General features: G+C 47.1%; 1 protein-coding gene across 4 annotated transcripts in view; it reads left to right on the top strand.

Annotated features, from left to right (window-relative positions):
- The window catches only part of LOC135823758 (TNF receptor-associated factor 3-like), a 65559-nt gene extending 47992 nt beyond the window's left edge, over positions 1-17567 (top strand). For 3 of the 4 annotated variants that reach the window (XM_065336599.1, XM_065336600.1, XM_065336601.1), the window contains exons 5-13: positions 5969-6332; positions 8619-8676; positions 10633-10755; positions 11100-11258; positions 11956-12036; positions 12581-12655; positions 13175-13261; positions 13624-13961; positions 15253-17567. In XM_065336599.1, the coding sequence (XP_065192671.1) occupies positions 6076-6332; positions 8619-8676; positions 10633-10755; positions 11100-11258; positions 11956-12036; positions 12581-12655; positions 13175-13261; positions 13624-13961; positions 15253-15841 (1767 nt within the window). In that variant the 5' untranslated portion in view covers positions 5969-6075 and the 3' untranslated portion in view covers positions 15842-17567. Of the gene's footprint in view, positions 1-4993; positions 5628-5968; positions 6333-8618; positions 8677-10632; positions 10756-11099; positions 11259-11955; positions 12037-12580; positions 12656-13174; positions 13262-13623; positions 13962-15252 lie in introns of those variants that run through there. The other variant, XM_065336602.1, reaches the window with a different exon arrangement.
- Positions 17568-20179: the final 2612 nt, after the last annotated feature.

Here is a 20179-nt window from a genome sequence, read left to right as displayed (position 1 = left end):
TTCGGGGAATTCACCCCTCATCAGTTGAGCTCGAGTAGGCTGAGGAAATTTATGCTCCGAAAGTACACCAGTGTGTAGGACTCTCCATAATGCTACACAGTGCTATGCTTTCGGAGCACATAATTCCCCAAGCATCATCAGCGCCGACTCAGTTGCTGCAAGTACAACCTCTCCTTCAAAATAATACATGTGGGTGAGGGAAGTGAAATGTTCCCTGTTCCTGTGATGTTGTGATGTGATGAGTGGAGCTGGAGAACACTTGTGTTGCAGCTTTATTACACACGTGGTAAGATGATCGTAAGAAAACTCGAACAGTACAATGAACATCCACTCGGACCAATTTTATTCTGTTTCAGCCTGTTTTAGCGAATCACTTTTAAAAAGATAAAGACAACAACAACAACAACAACAACAGCAGATCAGAAGTGAGGCAGCTTCGGTGCATCGGCGGGCGAGTGCCTCCGTTTCGATACATTCATGTACACGTCAATTAGAGAGCAGTGCAACTCCCAGTCATAGCAACCGGACGGTAAGTGGAATGATCTTTCGTCATCGACTACTAGTATCACAAAAGTTCAAAACATCTAATAGTACTTCAAAAGACGTTTTAGTGCGCAAAGATCGACTGTGTATTGTAGATTAACAAGACTCACATGTACATGTACAATGTAGCTCTGTATATACTAGGATGGCCACACCGAGTAAGTAGTTATTCGTCAGCTTCTCACATACGGTAAAACCTACAACTAAAGACCATGATAGTTCACTGTTATCGCAGGTAAAGACGGACGGACAGTGTTTGTCATTACATGTACTAGCAACAGTATTCTAAGCTCCCAAGCCCAAGGAGCCTATTTCGCTTATTGTGGAGCCACTCAGGCGAAATCTAATTTGCTCTATTGAGTATTGTGTTATACAGTACGTATACATGTACAGTGCTTGGGAAGATTCGACCTGTGCCAGTGTGTGGGCTTGGGTATGTGGCGACCGACAAGGCTCGTACTATACTCGTATCGATCATATACAATGTCATGTACATCACGAAACATGGCAGTCTATTGTGCGGGTTACAGTGTTGTCGGGCGGCGAAGAAATCTTTGCCTAGGTCAGGATGCGCTGAAGAACGTTTTGCCGCAGAACGAGCAGGCTAGTATCAGTTGCATGTGCATTTTCATCAACATGGTGGATCGAGAGAGAGAGAGAGAGAGAGAGAGAGAGAGAGAGAGAGAGAGAGAGAGAGAGAGAGAGAGAGAGAGAGAGAGAGAGAGAGAGAGAGAGAGAGAGAGAAGAGAGAGAAGAGAGAGAAGAGAGAGAAGAGAGAAGAGAGAAGAGAGAAGAGAGAAAGAGAAGAGAGAAAGAGAGAGAGAGAGAGAAATCATGCAAAACCGAACCTCGGAACGCCTCAGTCAAACAGCACTATACTTCGACTATGACAATTTAGATGGACAATAAGCAGCAGTAACGAGCAGTAGTTTCACACGACGATCGTTTCGCTGTATATAAGGACAGCTCGTCAATTATTTGAACCACACAAGTGGACGAAGTGGTGTGGAAATGTTGCTTATCGCCCTTGAATCGTGGTTTGACCGTATTGTCCATGGTCTTGCCAGTATCGTCATCGGCAGGCATGTACATCCGCCAACGTACTTCACGGCTGAGACTATCAGTTCGTGCTTGTCTTGGTTGCGCTCACCTTTCCCTCCTATGTTATCATAATAACTAACTTAGAACCTTCCAAGTTGGAAGGCTGTTGGAGTGCGCATGCAAGGCCTGCTAGAGCTGATAGCCAGTTTAATAGTTGCAGAACGTCAGTACTTAGTCGTGTTAGTCGACATTATAGCGTAAACTTGTAACCTTGGTCCTTTTTCTTTTCTATAAAAATTAATATCTTTTCATTGAAGAACAAAAAGGGCCAATGAACTACAAGTTACGCTATAATGTCCACTAACACCATCAGTTACTAAACAATCAGCTCATGCGATAACATTGCACGTGTCATGACCGGGGAGTGGGCCAGACATACTATCAGGATTCTACGATTCCAGGTTCTTTACGGAAATATACCAGGAGTCCAGATACCCATTCCTCACCCTCACCACACAAGAAGACCAAAACTTCACTCCAGGACCAAGTAACTTCCAAGCAACAGAGAAGCAACAAGAACAACAACAACAACCCATCGACGCAAAGCATCGACCTATATACTGCTATAATTATAGTAGCGTGCAAGCTGAAGGAGCGAAGCGAGCGAGCAGCAAGCCGGCAAAGCATGAATAGTGATAGGTTTCCCAACGCTATTCATAGACGAGACACATCGACGCCACGGCAAACACTTGACAAAGATACATGTAGGAGCAGACGGAATACAATACAGATAGAAACACACGGACACGACATATCCCCCGCCTACGAACATGTTACGTCCTCGTAACAGAAGAAAAGTAACGGCACTGAAAAAGAAAGCAAAATAATAAAACTCTTGAAAACTTGAAAAGAAGGAACCAACCTCTTCCGACCCAAGAACCAAAGAAAACATAATGCGCCAGTCTTGCACAGACTCTCAGCCACAGCAGTGTTAGGAAAATAGGTTATGCCGTTACAACTACGTTCGAACAAGCTATTGGTCAGCCTGCAGGGATTGCTTCTGTGTTACTATCATTATGAACTATTATAATAAGACAAATCAAGACTAGACGGGTGACAAGACCAGAAACGTGTCCAGGAACTGGTAACTGACCCGAACTAACTTCACTTGAAATCCGCGGCTCCCGTTTGCGTGTTGCCTTCATCTTGACTTCCTCGATGTACCTCCTCTCCAGCTCTGGCTACGTCCAGCAGTTTATCGTCATGCTCCGGGACGGGCGCGTTGGCGATGGTGACCAATCGCGGTCGCCAGGGTGCAGTTTATCGTCGTACCCAGGACGGACGCGTTGGTGATGGTGGCGATGGCTATTGGCAGCGCTCCCTCTCGCTGCCGAGGGTTCGGAATGTTAGTGGCACTGGACATCCTGGCGTGGTCGCCAAATGTCATGACCGGGGAGTGGGCCAGACATACTATCAGGATTCTACGATTCCAGGTTCTTTACGGAAATATACCAGGAGTCCAGATACCCATTCCTCACCCTCACCACACAAGAAGACCAAAACTTCACTCCAGGACCAAGTAACTTCCAAGCAACAGAGAAGCAACAATAACAACAACAACAACCCATCGACGCAAAGCATCGACCTATATACTGCTATAATTATAGTAGCGTGCAAGCTGAAGGAGCGAAGCGAGCGAGCAGCAAGCCGGCAAAGCATGAATAGTGATAGGTTTCCCAACGCTATTCATAGACGAGACACATCGACGCCACGGCAAACACTTGACAAAGATACATGTAGGAGCAGACGGAATACAATACAGATAGAAACACACGGACACGACACACGACACTGACCGTATAACTTGTAGTTCCTCGGTCCTTTTGTTCTTCTATAATTATTATTAATCCTGGCTCTTTATCGGAGTCTAGAGTCTATCTTTCATTATTGTTATTTTTTAGGGTTACTTTAAGGTTACTTAACTAGTACATGTACACCGAAAATGACGTGTTAATTTTCTTATTTTTCATGTTATCCAGTACTCGGGGTTTTCGTGTCTGAAAACACACATAAAACGGCAGTAGTATCATATCACGTGCCTTTACATGACATGTTTGCGATACTTATACTCTCAGCTCATGTTGCACCCCCAGGTTACGGGTGTTGGCGCGTTGCTGTGTCCGACTGCCAGGAAAAACCGGGAATACCCGTCCCATTACATAGTCATTTCCAGCAGCGGCAATCCTGCTTGATTCCTGTTTTCTTGAAAGGTTCCTGACTTCCTGTCCTTGGATGAGGCATGCGCAGTGCAGTGTGCTGCTGTAGTGCTGGACCATGGAGCTTATTGCAGATTGCTGCAAGCTGCTTGTTCTCCTGAAGACTGTGTTCCGCGTACTGGTAAAGGCGTACGAAAATACATCATATTCCGCTAGTATTACTAGCTTACTGCTTAGGCCTAAGCTGTTGGCTGCAGGCCAGGTTTACAAAAAAAGGAATTATCCAGAGGCTATTTTTTAGTCTAGCGAGGACTCGAGGTGATCTTGGGGGAAAGTAGAATGACTCTATCTGAGCCATGTATGTGCTGTATATTATTGATTTTTGATTGCTGTGAGCGAGGTTGAGTGGACTAGACAGGATGCGACTGACATAAACACAGTCATAAAACAGTTCTGAAAGCCCCGTCACCTTCTGTGCCAACTATCTGCCTGGCTAAGCCTGTTTTCACTCTAGTTTTAGGCAGCTAGTATGCAGCACTTTCTTGTAAACAATTGCATCGTGACGCGCCGCAGCATTGCTGCGGCGTCACGATGCAATTGTTTACAAGAAAGTGCAGCAAAGCACGTCAACAACAACAATGACAAGATCGCCATACTCCATAGTTCTCGCAGTCGAAAAGCGTAGCGAAGGAGCGGCGTGGAAGACCTCCCTTTCAGGCTTTCAGGCTTCGTAGGGCAAGAACAGAGCAGCTTAGTCAGTATGGGTGGTCCTCGACTGGACAGACACCACAATCACTACAGGTACATGTATAACAGTAGTCTATCTTTCTCAGACAGCGGTCGCAGTCATGTCCATACATATGTACAATAATGTAGTTTCAGCTGCTTGCTCTGCAACAACTGACCAGTCAAGTATCTCAAACAGTGCTCAGTCAAAGACAAACTGCTTTCACTTGCATGTTACATAGTCACATGTTACATTGTCGCACTTGCCTGGTCGCGCGTTACGCCGCACCCCCCTGCGTTACGCGGCAACATAATTATTATTGCTAGTACGGTACTCACTAGATCTACCACAGTACCAGGCTACATAATTATGCGTACTCGACCTCCGATCTCATCCGACGATCGATCGCGTGAGTCAAGAAGACTACTAATACTTGTAACGTTACGTTGACTTGTCTTTGGTCACTGCACCCACCCACGGCCACGCCGTACACAGACATGATTTTCTCTGCCAGAAAATATACCAGGCTAGGCTGTAGATCTACTGACCCTGTCTGCATGGTCTGTGTGCAAGTAAGTTCTGCTCGCGCTCCCACTGGCACTGCTCATTACTGGACAAACTGGTTGGTCCACCGTCTAGTACTGGATTTTGCACGCACGTCCTCCACGGCATGTAGTCTATTGTAGATCGACGAACTGTACCGCCGCCACGCGGTAGGCCGTTGGCTTGATCGACTGGCGGCATGGCGGGCAGACCGCGCGCCATTCTCTTCTTCTTCTTTTGCTTGTACCCGCATACCCCACTATCCCCAGCTGTACTGACCCACGGTCAGCCAGTTCAACTCAGTGCCAGTTGTGTCCTCGGAACGACGACTGCTAAGTCTTGTTGGACGTGAACCAATCAGTCCAATGTTATGAAAGTCCCAGTTTTACTTAGTTGTACCAGTTTGACGTCTCAACACTGGATGAAATCACTGCTCTAATTGGATACTTCGGCTGCCGCGGCCGTTCAGTGACTTGGTTCGACGCGCTGACGTCGGTCAAGCCTCTAGTTGAGGCTTTGTCCACAGTACCTTCAACTAAGAAATTCTCATGAAGCATGTGAGCAACAAGTACAGCGTAGATGTTTTACCTAAGACTAAGTTAGGGTAGATCGTTCACTAGGCACTAGTTGCATTTCGGCGGGCTCAGTTACCGGCATTGTGGTTGTGTAGACGATGGTGACCGGAGTCTTCCTCCATTGTACATGTACATGTACATGTTTGGCTTGGTTCTTGGTAATCCTGCAATTGCCAAGGATACATACAGCCTTGGCTCATGGATTCTTTTGGTTTCAGATGTTAAGACTTCTTGCTAATTCCGAGCCGCGTGACGACAACCGTCTGTATACATGTCGTTTGCTTTTTTCTCTCTCTGTTTTCGTATCTTGCGTGCCTGCTCAGAAACGGACGATTATCGTTCGCTATTCAAACAAAATATCTATCACGGCATTGTCCCGCTTTGATACAAATACTGTGGAGAGCGAGTTGGAATATACTATTATAACGGGATGGAACGAGAGGTGGAAGCACCGCAGAAAAAAAGTGCAGTACGATCTGAGAAGGATGCTGATCATAGAAGAAATCCCGGAGTCCCTCTTGGCCAGCCAGGACGAGTGGTTGGCCTTCCTGCTGTTATTGATGGCCTAACAACAAAGCACGTCGAGCATTACGTTTGCCCTGCCTGCCAGCTTCTTCTTCGCGACCCCGTGCAAGCCAGCTGCGGGCATCGCTTTTGCAAACGGTGCTGTCACTACCTTATAGAACAGTAAGTAGACTGGTGTGATGTTTTCGCGTGCGCTTAAATAATTCGTTTGTGCAGAACTCGCGCAGGTACCTTTAGCTTTCGTGCACAAACGTACTGCGGTGTGTGTAGTTAGGAACGCGATCTTCTTTTCTTTGTCTGCTCTGCTTTTGCCTCATGGTCTTCACGTGATGCGGCAGCATTGTCCGCATGACAAGCAGGAAAAATAATATTATCATTGTGATGTCGTTCTGGTTAGCACGAGGTGCACGGTCATGGGTAGAGCACGCCTACAACTTTACAAGTAAAAGTAACTGACTCGACTCCTCAACTCCCTAGCGAGTCTCGAGTCAGACTCAAAGTCAGCGGAGCGGTCTTATTCCATTGCACTTGACAACATGCGGCATGCCTTTGCCTTGGTGGGAATCACGTCTCGCTCTTTGTTCGCAGACAGGCAAAGCTTCCAGTCAAGGCTGTGCACTAGACTGTCAAGTCAGTTAGTGAGTTCACTGAGGAACAAAACCAAACGGAGGTTTAGCAAGTACCAAGCACTGGAGCAGGTCCCCCGACATCTGGCTGCAACGGGTGCATGCCAGAAGCATGCACATCTAGCTCCAGATTGGGATGTATGTCGGTATGACCTGTTTTAGAAGCGTTTTGGTTATGCTCAAGTATAATTAGTACTATTACTGTCTGTAGTCTAGTGTAGAGTGTAGTGCTCCAGCAGTCTGGGCTCTCCCTGTTTTTAGCCTGCTGTTTTAGGTACACGTTAGGGGAATCCCCAGGAATGGTCTTATTGACGTGATGAAGCTGAAGACAGTGAAGTGCACTAACTGTGACCAAGTTAGTGCCTAACAGTTAGTCTGAAGTAGTCATGAGATTGGCATCTTTGCCAAGAACTCAGGTGACTCTCCCCTCCATTGGCTCCAATCACTGAATCAGCTCCACAATACTGACACCCAAGACGTCAGGAGAGGCTGGTGTGGCTTTCAAGGCTTGCTTGACTGTATGTTGTCCTTGCTTCACGATCACGTCCTGCAAACAACCCTCTAAATGCATGTTGGCCATGCAGTCATGTTACAAGACAGTTCTTGGGAACTGGGATGTTCCTTGCCTCCCAGGGTGCATTGAGATGGGCTTGGGCAACTGATCGCTTTACGCCTCTGTCTTTTGTTCTCATTCTCCTAAATTATTTGTTGGCAGCCTCTCCCTGTGTTACCTTTTCCTTTCTGTCGCCTTACCCAATGTCAGCTAACATGTTCTCTCTTAGATTGAAAGATGGTATGAAACAAGACAGCATTGCCCTCTTGACTTTGCCATTGCCACACAGCCCAATCAGGCACTCTTGCCGTAATAACCTGGCACCATTGTCATAGTCTAGCTACTTGTCAGCAGGGCACCCTGGGTTCTCCGGATAAACAAAGACTTGTGCATTTGGCATGATAAGTTGATTCCCCATGGGGCATTATGTCCTCTGAATTAGTGAAGAAAACCCGAAAAAGATATCCATTGACTCCGTGACATTTCCTTATCTGGAAGATTATCTATTGCTGTCAAATATTCTGGCTATCTCCATTCATAGAATAAATGAGGGAATATCCCTGCGAGATTTGTGGTTGGTGTTATCAGGTAACATGCACAACCAGTTGGGGCTAGATGAAATGTGGCAGCATGTTATGAAAAGCCAGTTGGCTGCATGGCTTTGTATGTATGTGTGTAGGTGTGTGTGTGTGTGTGCACACGCGCATGTGTGTGTGTGTGTGTGTGTGTGTGTGTGTGTGTGTGTGTGTGTGTGTGGTGTGTGTGTGTGTGTGTGTGTGTGTATGCGTGTCCCATATGGTGCAGTGGTATGTGCAGCGGTTTCCCATCGAGAGGTTGCGGGTTCGATTCCCGACGATTATGGTCACCCACATCTTTCTTCTCTTTCTCAGACTCCTCCTGAATTTTCTTTCATTCTCCTGGGTGGTTTCAAACAGCCATTGCATGTGTGTTTGTGTGTGTACATGTTTACGAGTATGCGTGCATGGATGTGTGTGTACGTCGGCGTGTGAATGTATGTGTGTGTGTATGTATGCACATGTATGTGTGTGTGTGTGTGTGTGCGTGTGTGTGTGTGTGTGTGTGTGTTTGAATGTGCGCCAATATAACAGCCATGTGTGGAGGGTAATTGGGATGTGGTGTTGTTGGGATGGCAAACTTATGCAAGGTCTGCTGAGTGGAAGTCAAGATTAACAGTTAACTTCTGGTTACCGACAGCCCTATTTCTGTGGCAAAGATTTTTTCTTCTTCTTTGTCCTACTTGCATCACAGAGGGGATGGGAACTCGGGCAAATGCCCAATAGATGGGAATATCATTACAAAGGATAAGGTATGTATCTGTGCTTTTCCATCCTTGCGTCTCTGCTGATCATTCTCCATGCTGTGCCTTCCGGTCAATGGCAATCTGCGTTGGGCAATATGTGCTGAGCGCAAGCATGCACGTTTTCTTCATTAATACAGTGCAGTAAAGGACCAAGCATGTCTCACTTGGCACCCATTTGGCAACTGTGGCATCTATTACAGATGTGACAAATTTCCAGGGGGGATCATGGATGTGCCTGGACAAGGTTGCAGGGTAATATTTGGCAGGTCAATTATCCAGCTGATGTTCAAAGGCTGTCTTCAGGTAGTGCGAATTTCATTACGTAAGTGCTCTGGGAAAGTGTATCTCCTTAGGGAAAGTGCCAATACAACCTCTTTCACTGGAAAATTCCAGAGTAGTTTGCACAATGCCACTTCTCGCCTATCTCTTTGCCCCACAGATTTGGTGATCTGCACTAGAGTAGGGCTTGAACATGTTGCAACAAGAAAGTCTGGGAGGCTGACAATTTTTCCTGGAATGCAGTGCTGGGCGGATCTAATTTCATTATTCATTTTATAACCTTGCATACAAATGTGTAACCCTATGAATGAGTTGCTACATGTCTACCTTAGGTTGTGCAGCCCCAAGATGAATTAGAAGTAAGGCCACGTACTAGAAGGCGTGAACAAATAGCGGAAAAACGTATGTTCGCCGACCACTGAATTAACAGAGAAATCTGTCTCATGAGACCTATTGTTTCTGGACGCACCCCAGGACTATGCTTCTGCCCACACTTGAACCTGCGTTGAAAGACCACCTGTCTAAAAATATCCGGGGTATTCTGTGGACTATGGGGTGATCACTAAACACAGGTTGAACTGTGTGACGTATGGAGAGTAGCCAAACAGTAGTTATGAAAATGATTACTAGTACATGGTAAACACATCGACGTAAGCCCTTGGGATTCCGCTGTGACGACGTTGTGTCGTAATTGGGAACTCTTGACCTGGCTCCCGTTAAGCATACACACAGCCAGTGGCACTTTTGCTTTTTCTACCTGTGTGCTCGGTGTTTACACGCGTTGTTGCTACAACAGCCACACCTGACACTGTGATCCTTGAAGATGGTGCCTATTTCTACAAATATAGAAGCATCAGTCAGACTGACTCTCAAGGCGATTGTGAAAGATTTCTATTTACACTTGCCTGAAGTCCTTTGACAATTCCCTCATACAAGTAGCACTTACTCTAGGAAAATTGTTATAAGTATATCCCTTAGGGTGTATGTTATACCCCATATTGCTCTAGACTTCCTCTTGTGAATTCCCATTTCGTTCTGAATTTCCGGATTGTGTTTGGACACTGGATGTGTCCTATACAAAACCGATCGCCTTAAAATTAATTAGAGTAGGCCGGATTATCAATTTCAATTCCCAGCGCAGAGAATAATTTTACCTTTCCGACCAGCAGGTACCTTTGGGGAATTTTGCGCTTCGTGTTCCCATCATGCAACTTCGAAATGGATCACAATGGTCCATTAATGGCTGTTCGTTCCAAACTGCCGGGATTCTACATCCTAATCCGGAACATGAACATAATGTCCGACGGGATGAATCATGCCAATCGGCAGAACGGAAATTTAGCTCAATCCATCATACAGCAATGCACCCTTGGCCGAGTCACACTCGATTTACGCATCACCGGTATCTCAACAGATCCATTTAACCCCCCCCCCCCCCTGATGATGCTGATGTGTAGATCAGGTAGGTTAATCAATAACGCAATACAGTGTGGCGGAGTGAGGAAGTTCACCCTGTCCACAATGTCGAGTACTGTTGAGATCAGGGCTGGGCCTATATTCTTTTACCGGGCAGTACGGCTATGGGGTATGGGCTTGAAGTTGAAAAATCACAATGGTTTCTGTTGGTGTTGCTTTCCACAAGCCTTGCACTCTTGTTGTTTGGACACATGTGATTGAATGCAGATATTTAAGGACAACTATGCCACGAAAGAGATGGGAGATCTGCGCGTGCTTTGCTCAAGCAAGCGCTATACCAAAACTGATCAGGACTGGTGTCAATGGCGGGGTGTCCTGCGGGATTTTGAGGTAAAGAAAGACTTGAGTGATTCCAGAAGCATCTAGAAGCATTACAAGGAATTGGACCATGTCGATTTAGGGTCGGAGAATATGTGGGATGGCTATATGGGTGCCTTCAGGCTCACATATTTGTTAGCAAATTCTGCAAGCAGAAACTTGCTTGCTTTGCCCAGGGTGGCAAATAATGTGGTATTGTCATGAAACCATTCTACAAGTTCTGACCCAACTTGCTGACTGCATAGTATGTGTGTTATTATTTTTATACCTCTGGGTGTCCGCGTCTGCGCATGCGGCAGTGAGAGAAAGCTGGTGCCCCATGACTCACACTTCTTTTTCTTAAAATACATGTGCAGGAACATGAAAAGGACTGTGAATACGTGCGAGTGGCCTGCACGGAATGCGGCGAGCCCGTCAGCCGACAATCACTCGTCCCACATAAAATGCAATCCTGCCCGTATCGGCAAGCCAGGTGCAGCCACTGCAATGCCGATATGATATGGAAGGAGTTAAAGGTAGGTGTGCAGGTGATTGTGTGCTGTTTACACCAGGGCCTTGCCGTACTCTGTGTATTTTCTTGCTCCCAACAGATGATCAAATCATACAGTATTATCAGGGAAGCACTTACACAACATACGAGCATGGAGCATCAAATGTTCAATTTTAGATCTTGTCATCAGCCAGCATACCCTTGGGTGTGTTGTTTCAATAGCTTCAGTCCACTGCGTGAATGCAATCATGTATTTTGTCGTGTCACGCAAAATTACGCATCTATAAGCGACATCCACAGAACCTGCTGGGAGAGTACGGTACTCGTGCGGTTAGGCACTATTTTTTCAATGTCCATCACAGATGGGGTACTATTCAAGAGAGAGCACTATTCAAGAGAGGGCACTGTTTTTTTTAATGCTGGTGTATTTGCGTCATCCAGCATAAAACAAAGAAAAATGGTGCTTGAAGTTTGCTGTAAACTATCACGACTCAACAGGAACAGCGATCTTGATCCTGAAACCACCAGTGCAATGACAAGGACAAGAACATTAGCAAAAGAACATCAAACTTGCACATGCACTTGGTTACAAGCCGGGGGGGGGGGGGGGCACTATTCAAGAGAGGGCACTAGTCACGCGAGTATGGTACTTGTGTACTCGAATCTCATCCTTGGCACGTTTTTTTTTCTTCTCATTTTTCACTGGTTCTGCTCTTGTACAGCCGCATCAGGAGAATACCTGTGAAGAGATCCTAGTGCCTTGTCCCAACAACTGCACTGCCCAGCCCTTTGCCAGGAAGTCGGTAAGAGGCTGCACACAATCATGCTATAGCCTTTACCTGAGCACACAAACACTATTCGAACACCATGCAAGTCCCGCTGATTGATCTGGCCTGTGTTACTGTTTCGAAAATAAATTTGATGTAGCGTATTTCCCCGAATGCAAGCTGCACATTTTTGCACTTAACTACAAGGGCAAAGAAGGAGGCACAACTTACAATCGAGTGTAACTTCTTACTTATATGAGTTTAGTGAGACAATTTGGCTGGGATGTGAAAGTGAGTTGCAACTTATTTAATCAAGGCGACTTATAATCAGGGAGATACTGTGTGCACTCCAGTACCGACCAGTGAAATTCATTTCTTTACGTGGCAATATTCTACAAAGTAGCAAGTTGTGCTAGGCTCCTATTCAGGAGAGGAAGGGTTGTTGTCACGTGGTTGATATAAGCAGAGAGATGACGGCACATTCTAGTTTAGCAAGTTGTCTACAAGTACAATTTGTTGACGTTTCACTCAAGGCGTATTCTGACACGTCTGTTTGTATCTCTTCCATTTCTGGTTGTAGCTTGAGGCTCATCTCAAAACCTGCCCGCTGCAGGTCGTCAACTGTTACTACAATGCTAGCGGCTGCGAATTCAAGGTAACCCCGCAATGGTCTTTGCCGCAGTTGTAATAGCAAGCAGCAAGTTGACTTCCTTTGTGTTAAGAACTTAAGGTCACCATGCATTGCAGCACATCACGGCTGTTTAAACGATTCATTGTGCTTGTTCAGCTTATTTTTGCCTGTATTCCACCTGACGAGAAGGCAATGAAAGTACCAGTGGAACAGCTTCCAGGTTGTTGGTTATTCTGAGCCTGAAGCTTGTTCTTTTCTGGAGTGTTTCGGGTTGAAACTGGAGAAGAATTTTTCATCCAGCGCATGCGCGAAGAGTGGATTGCAACTGAATAGAGCGGTTGTCAGTTGACAAACCCCCTCTTTATTTACAATGCAGTTGCGTGATGTCCACCACTTTCTGAATAAAGTTTTGGACTCGTTTTACTCCCATTGTTCCAAAGCAGAGTGTGATTGTGCAGCTTCAATGGCATCAAGCACTATATTGGCAGAGGTTTCAGTATTTCCACACTTTCATGCAACACCTACTGGTTCTTCTATACTCAGGGTCCGAGGAAGGATCTACGCGTTCACCACGATAGCAGCCTGCAATATCACCTTCAGCTCGTCGAGCGCACTGCCTCGGAAGCCAAGGTGTGTATGACATGAATTGGAATATCGCATGGCATGTGTACAACCACATTCACATTGATCCCAAACACCACAATTTCCAAACATGACCATTGGGGAATTTTATGCAGCTGACAAATCACTCAGTCAATCATAAGCACTACAGTTTCCAATCCTTACCCTCGGCAGATTTTGAGCAGCTGACGGATTGCTCAGCCAGTAAAAAACACCATGGATTCCAACCCTTATTACCCTTGGCAGATTTTGAGCAGCTGACGAATTGCTCGGCCAGTCATAAACACCTGGCCTTTGGCTCATTTTAAGCAACTCACATATTGCTCAGCCAGTCATGTTGTGCCATTTTCTCCGTCTGTTGTCTGTTTCAGGCACAGGCGTCCACTACTAGTCAATCTTCCTCTACCAGCAGCAAGATAGGCAAGCTTGAGCGTTCCGTGACGCAGCTGACAACGGTCAACAACCAGCAGGAAGACCTGCTCGCTACCCAGGCGCACAAGATTACGACACAGGAGGCACAGCTCGCCGACATGCAAAGCATGATGGAAGCCATGCAGGCCTCGCTCGCCCAGCTCGCCCGCAGGTGCGAGCGCCTTGAGGAAAACAGTGACCAGCGTCCGGCCCCGTCCAGTGGCAGCCACAAGGCATCATCCGCTACCATTCTGCAGCGTGTCGAGGAGAATACTAGCCATCTCACACGACTGGACAGGTACAGTTCTGTTACAGTGCAGTTATACCCTTCAATACATTCTGTTGAAAGACATGTACCTGTACAGCACTACGTTCATATTCGTTTGCCTTCGAGAATCGACCCTGGTCAAGCACAGAGCCTGGAGCAGAGGAAAGGAAACCGAGGGAGATCAAATAGGATTTAATCCAACGTTTCCATCCGTTCCAATAACGTGCATCATCAGCTAGGCAAAAAAGCATAGCGTAGGGCCCTGAGCTTTCAAGCTCTCTCGTCCATGCTTGAGAAGCAGTCTGGAAATCAGGCTGTAGAAAATATTTCAAGGATAATCATGGTCAGTTACAAGACACGCGTACTGTAAAACATGCAATTTCAGGTAGACGTAAGTTCGATACCAGGGACCATACTATTCCTGTATGCGTGGTATGGGCGCACGAGTCTTGTGCATAGAAGGCGTCGCTGCCCCGACCACCTAAGTTGGAGCAACTCGCTAGCCGAGGTGGCTTCTTCCTAGGAGTGATATTTGACCTTGCCATCATGAGAGTTCAACAGAAAATGAAATTGAACGAACTTTGAAGTCGATTTCAATACCGCGTAGATTAGCGCACATTGCAGTGAGAGCGTACATTGCGGTGGCGTGGAGGAAGTAGATGCATGTGAGTATTTCGCTCCTGCTCTTATCGCAGTGGATCACTCTCGTGTGGGGTAGTGCCTTTACCGTTTGCGCTATGCAGAGCTCACTGACTTGTCAGCTTGAGCACTCTGGCAAGGTACTATCGGGCCTGGTTTAAATCTGGCTTGGGAAATTTTATTTTTCATTACTATCAGGTTCGGCCTCATTTTCTCTATGCTGCGCTGACGGGTCCAGAAAGGACGAAACAGTTCTGTCCGCAGATTGAGTATGACCATACTTATACCTCATCTAAGACTTCTCCTGGTGAGAAAACAAGTTGTTGAGGTGCTTCAGACAAGAACAAGTATGTGAAGTACTACTTTGAAGTACTACTAATACTATGTTCACTGGTACTAGTAAGCATTAGTAAGTACACTCATGTTGATTTGGCATGCTGTACACAGCTGGTGACATGAGTGTCTCCTCTTACTAGACAGCTGCTTAGCCAGTGAGGGCTGACAGCTATGCTGTCAGCCATGCTGTCAGCCATGGCTGGCACAATATGTGCGCACATGCATGCACTGCTGTTTCACAGCTGCACTTCACATGACGCATGACCATTAATTTTTATAGATTTTTTCTAGTGAATTTGTCCTGATGTGCAAGTTTCTTTCGCTCCTTGGTATTCCCTGTGTAAAGGACGACTGCACTCCACGGCCTGCAGCTCTCTGACCAGTCGATGCGCCAGGACATTCTCGAAGTGCGTCGCCAGGACGGGGTCATGCTCTGGAAGATCAGCGACCTGGAGCGGCGCAAGCAGGAGGCGGTCAGCGGCAAAACGCCGTCGCTGTACTCGCCCCCGTTCTACTCCAGTCCGTGCGGCTACAAGATGTGCCTGCGTGTTTACCTGAACGGCGATGGGACCGGGCACGAAACGCACGTCTCGCTCTTCTTCGCCGTGATGCGAGGCGATTTCGACGGCCTGCTCCGTTGGCCGTTCCAGCAGAAGGTCACGCTCATGCTGCTCTCGCAGAACTCGTTAGCGGCGGACGCCAGCTCGTCTCACATCGTCGAGACGTTCAAGCCGGACATGAACAGCTCCTCGTTCTATCGTCCTGACTCAGACATGAACGTGGCTACAGGATGTCCTCAGTTTGCGCCGCTCTCCGCCATCCAAGTCGGCAGCAGATTCGTCAAGGAGAACAACATCTTCATCAAAGTCAGCGTCGACAAGAATCACCTGAACGCGCCGGATGAACCACACAAAACCACCAGAGGAGTTGGCTGAGGAATGCACTTTTGGAAACAAATCTCGGCAGGATTAGTCCGAGTTCACTAGGAGGATCGGCATGGATCACCATGTGCATGGTCTTCCCGTACTTCAAGCGCAACTGTTTATCAAGTGGCATATCAGTCATGTGCTTTCCAACGGCAAGTCACGTTGAATGTTCTCCATGGCTGCCTGGTGCAATACAGCTACCCATATCTACGGCTATGAATCTGGAGGGACCCCTATCTCGTAGGTATCTACGGCTATGGATCTGGAGAGAGAGCACTGGGCAATGGCCCCTGCCGCCGCTCCCAGCTACCAGGTGATTCCAATCCAGTCAGTGTGCGCTGAATGGAGGTGCACGTCTCTCACGTGCAGTGCAAAGCAGTGTTTCCGGGCCACTGGCTTGGTGGCGTATTGTGGCTGCTCCACTGCACTATCTAGCGATGGTAGAAACCACTGCAGTGGACATGTCTGGAGTGGTTAGTTTGGTCTTGACAGGGTGCTTTGTGTGCACTGTGTGAGTGAAAGAGCAAGGGAGAGAGAGTGTGTGTGTGTGTGTTTGAGAGAGAAAGCAAGGGAGAGAGAGAGAGAGAGAGAGAGAGAGAGAGAGAGAGAGAGAGAGAGAGAGAGAGAGAGAGAGAGAGAGAGAGAGAGAGAAAGAGAGAGAGCCTCTAAGAGCCTCTGAGAGGGAATGTGTGTGTGATAAAGAGAGAATGAAGACAGAGAGATAAAAAGTGTGTGGGTGGGTGTTTGAATTTAGCCATGTTTGAGAAGTTGTACCAAAAGGAAGAGATGTTTAGTGAGTGCCATTGTTCCTCTATTTCCTCCTATGCCTGTACACAATGCATGCTGAAATGTTGTAAATACTTATCTTTACCTTGTTTGACGCCTCTCGATTTGAGTTGGATGCCGATTTTGATTCGTTTTATTCCAGTTGGCCTTGATGAATGAGAATCCTGATTCTTGATCTTGATACGTTTTTGAACCCTTACTTAAATGCAGCCATCTATCTGGTCTCCAGACTTCATGAATATTCTGGCCTATTGAATATGCCATTTTGTGCATTGGTTATTTTTCATTTCCTTAACCACTCAATACGCCAACTATATTCCCGATTATTCTGGCTGCTTTGTATTTTGAAGTAGAGGTTATCAGACATTTGCGGAATAGCTTCATTCTAAGCGGTGGCTGGTGGTTATCCATTAGACTATCTGTTCAAGGTTTTCAGTGGACGGAGCGGCTCAGCCTCGACGCTGCGCTGAGAAATATGCTTGAGGCAATGGATGGCGTCCTTCCTGTACCGCATGCCCGGTTTTCACACGGAATGATCAACTGCGATGTTTCCGTCTTAGGTCTATCATCAATGATGGAATCTAGTGTGTGTAATGATGGCATGATCATCCACCCAACACAGGCGTATTGTATATCAGAGGCACTGTGGCCATGATCTCCATAATATGGCTCTGCTGCACATGGTCACTCTACACGTGTTTGCGTTCCAACAGAATACCACCATGAGTCTGTGCCGTAGTGTTGACAATTGGCGATACTGTATTGTATTGGCGTCAGTGCATGCGTAATTATTTGACCTGGCTGCCAACCTAGCTTCTACAATGACACTGTGTTGCATGCAGTGATTTTCAGTGCCGTCGATCACCTAGAATCCGCACCTACTTGTACGTAACACATTATGATGTGGACGTTATGCGGTCCTCTTTCCCAGCTTTCTCAAGTATACACATCCTGCACGTGCAATGCAGTCCGATCTCTTAACAAAAGCAGTTCGGACATCTGCATGATTGTACTCAGTATTACTGTACGCTCCCTCGCCCTTGCCCACTGGCCTTGGCTTGGCTGGGCACTCATTTTTGTTAGCCTCAATGCTCAATGCCCTGGTGCAGAGCTCACTGTGCTTCTCACAGTTGGAGGGCTCTATCTCACTTGCGCTGAGTGATAAAGAGCATTCTACGTGTACAAGATCTGACCTGCCACAACATGGAGATGCTGTACGGAGACGGACTTCATGTAGATTTTCAATCATGTTCGATACTCCTGCGCAATGTCATGGAAACTACATCAAAGTCCACTTCACACTCGGCAACGTGTGTGACGATGTGGGCAAGACATGGCTTAGGCCATGGGCGGCCAGTGCGAGATACATATACAATGTATTTCGCGCCGCTCACGAATACGCATCCGGGATTGATGAGGATCACAAATTCCCGTAGGTCACGTGATTTTCCCCTTGGAGGCGACCAATGACAGATGAAACTGCGCGGGCTGGAAAGCGCGGCCCTGCCTGCTCAAAGGTGGAGGAGCTGGATCCACTGCCCGTCGTCAAGTGACGCAGTGACGACGGGCAGGAACGGAATCCACTGCGTTCATTGGCTCACGAACTTACTTGGCTTGGGTGCACACGGGAAACACGTTCCAGTCACTTATACTCGGCCAGTACCGCGGTACTGCCCTCGTACTCGTGCAGGAACCTGTACATACGCTACCGCAAGCAGGGCATTCACATTCAGGGAATGTCCGGACTTACAACGTCCATTTGCGGTATGATTAACAACTCAAACACTGACCTGAGTAGCAGTACCTGCAGTCCTTGGAGACGGTCTGTACTCGGCTTCAAGGCCCCAGTCTCCATTTTCAGCCAGTCTTCATACTAGCACGTGTCATTGTCGTTTCGTAACCGTTACCCAAACCAATACTACAACTGGAAGGGTGGCAAGGGGGTGCCAGATAAAATCCAACCCATACAACGTGTGAAGCTAACATACAAGGGTGGATTTTCACCTGGCTCCACTGCACCCTGAGGCTGCTGGGAGTCATGCTCGACCCTACTCTCTCCTACAGAGCGCACACTCGCAGTGTTGCACTGCACGCCTCCCAAAGGCTGGGTTTCCTACGAAAGGCAGCACCCATCCTGGATGACCATGGTCGAGTGGCAGTCTACAAGGGATTCGTGCGACCCCTACTTGAATATGCCCCACTGCCCTGTTCGAGCGAAGCCGCAACTAACATGGCCCAGCTGGATAAGGTTCAGCAACGTGCCCTGCATTTCCTGGGACCTGGAACCATCCTCCAAAGTCTTCAGCTTCGCCGGATGGTGGCAGCCCTATCATACTTGTACAAGCTGCACTACATTCCAGGGCCTCCCCAGGTAAAGGCCATGCTGCCACCAACCAAGCCCCCTGCCGTAGCTAGTACATGTATGTGCACACGGCAAAAACGTCAGACGCACCATCGCTTCCAGCTGAAGTGGACACCCCCTCACACAGCCCTGACTACCTCCTGCGATCCTTCCCCTTCTTCGCCATCACACCCTGGAACAACCTGCCTGCGGACCTCCTGCTTCACGAACCTCATTCAAGACGCCTCCAAACCTTCAAGGTCAACGTATGTAAGGATCTAATCCGAAAGAGATGGCTGTGGTCCACACAGTACCTGTGACGATGATTTTGAGACCCATTTAGTATTTACCTTTCTACTAGTACTTGCTTGTGATGATTATTGTTTTCTTTTTTCTTTTTCCCTTCTGGTTTAGTTATTACACGTATTTATATTATTTGGTGCAATACTAGCGCCCCTTTCTCGCACCAAAATTAATTATTATTTTTCCTACTTTACCATGCAACCCCCCCCCCCCTTTTCGATGCCAGGTTGCAACGCTAACGCCGAGACTCCTGGTGCATGGTCGGTCGAGTTGCTCCCTGTACTTCGCGTAACATCGGCACGTCGTCCCTACATACCCTGTGTCTTGTTTTGTGTTTGTCTCCACATGTCTCTTTTTAGGGCTGTGTTCCCAATAAAAATAAATAAAAAAGACTGACCAGTTTGGTTGGTTTGGTTTGGTTGTTATTATTTCAGGTCGTTGCCTCAACAGTACAAAGTACAAATATCAAGAGGGACGAACGAAAAGAGACAATAAAACAGAGCAGAGAGGAAGATGCAACTGAAAGGAAAGAAAAAGGAGAGAAACGGAGAAGGAATGTCGACTGGGCGGATTCATGTGCAGTAGGCCTGTATGGCTAGCACCATTGCAAGTGTGACATGGTGGCTCTGACTGCGTGCCGGATCAAGGTCAACGCTATATCAGTTCCTTCTACTTCAGTACAATCAAATTCATTAATTATTTTGTCTGTTGCAGCGGATCTATTCTTCTTTCAGTGAAGTTCTGAGGTTATATTGCTTGGCATGACGTGTACCTCAACCAGAATGAGAGAGGCTATTGTACCGGGAGTGTCGTACTCTCTGTGCATCCTCCTCCCAATGTTTGGATGGATCCGCTGCCCTGTAGACTATTGCATGTATCAGCATACGGAGAGTACTCGTTGGGTAGTTCACCTGGAG

Source organism: Sycon ciliatum, chromosome 8 (assembly GCF_964019385.1).
Source record: "Sycon ciliatum chromosome 8, ocSycCili1.1, whole genome shotgun sequence".
In the NCBI taxonomy this organism is placed as follows: Eukaryota; Metazoa; Porifera; class Calcarea; order Leucosolenida; family Sycettidae; genus Sycon; species Sycon ciliatum.
The sequence above is the reverse complement of the archived record's forward strand: the minus strand, read 5'-3'. Positions and strand labels throughout refer to the sequence as shown.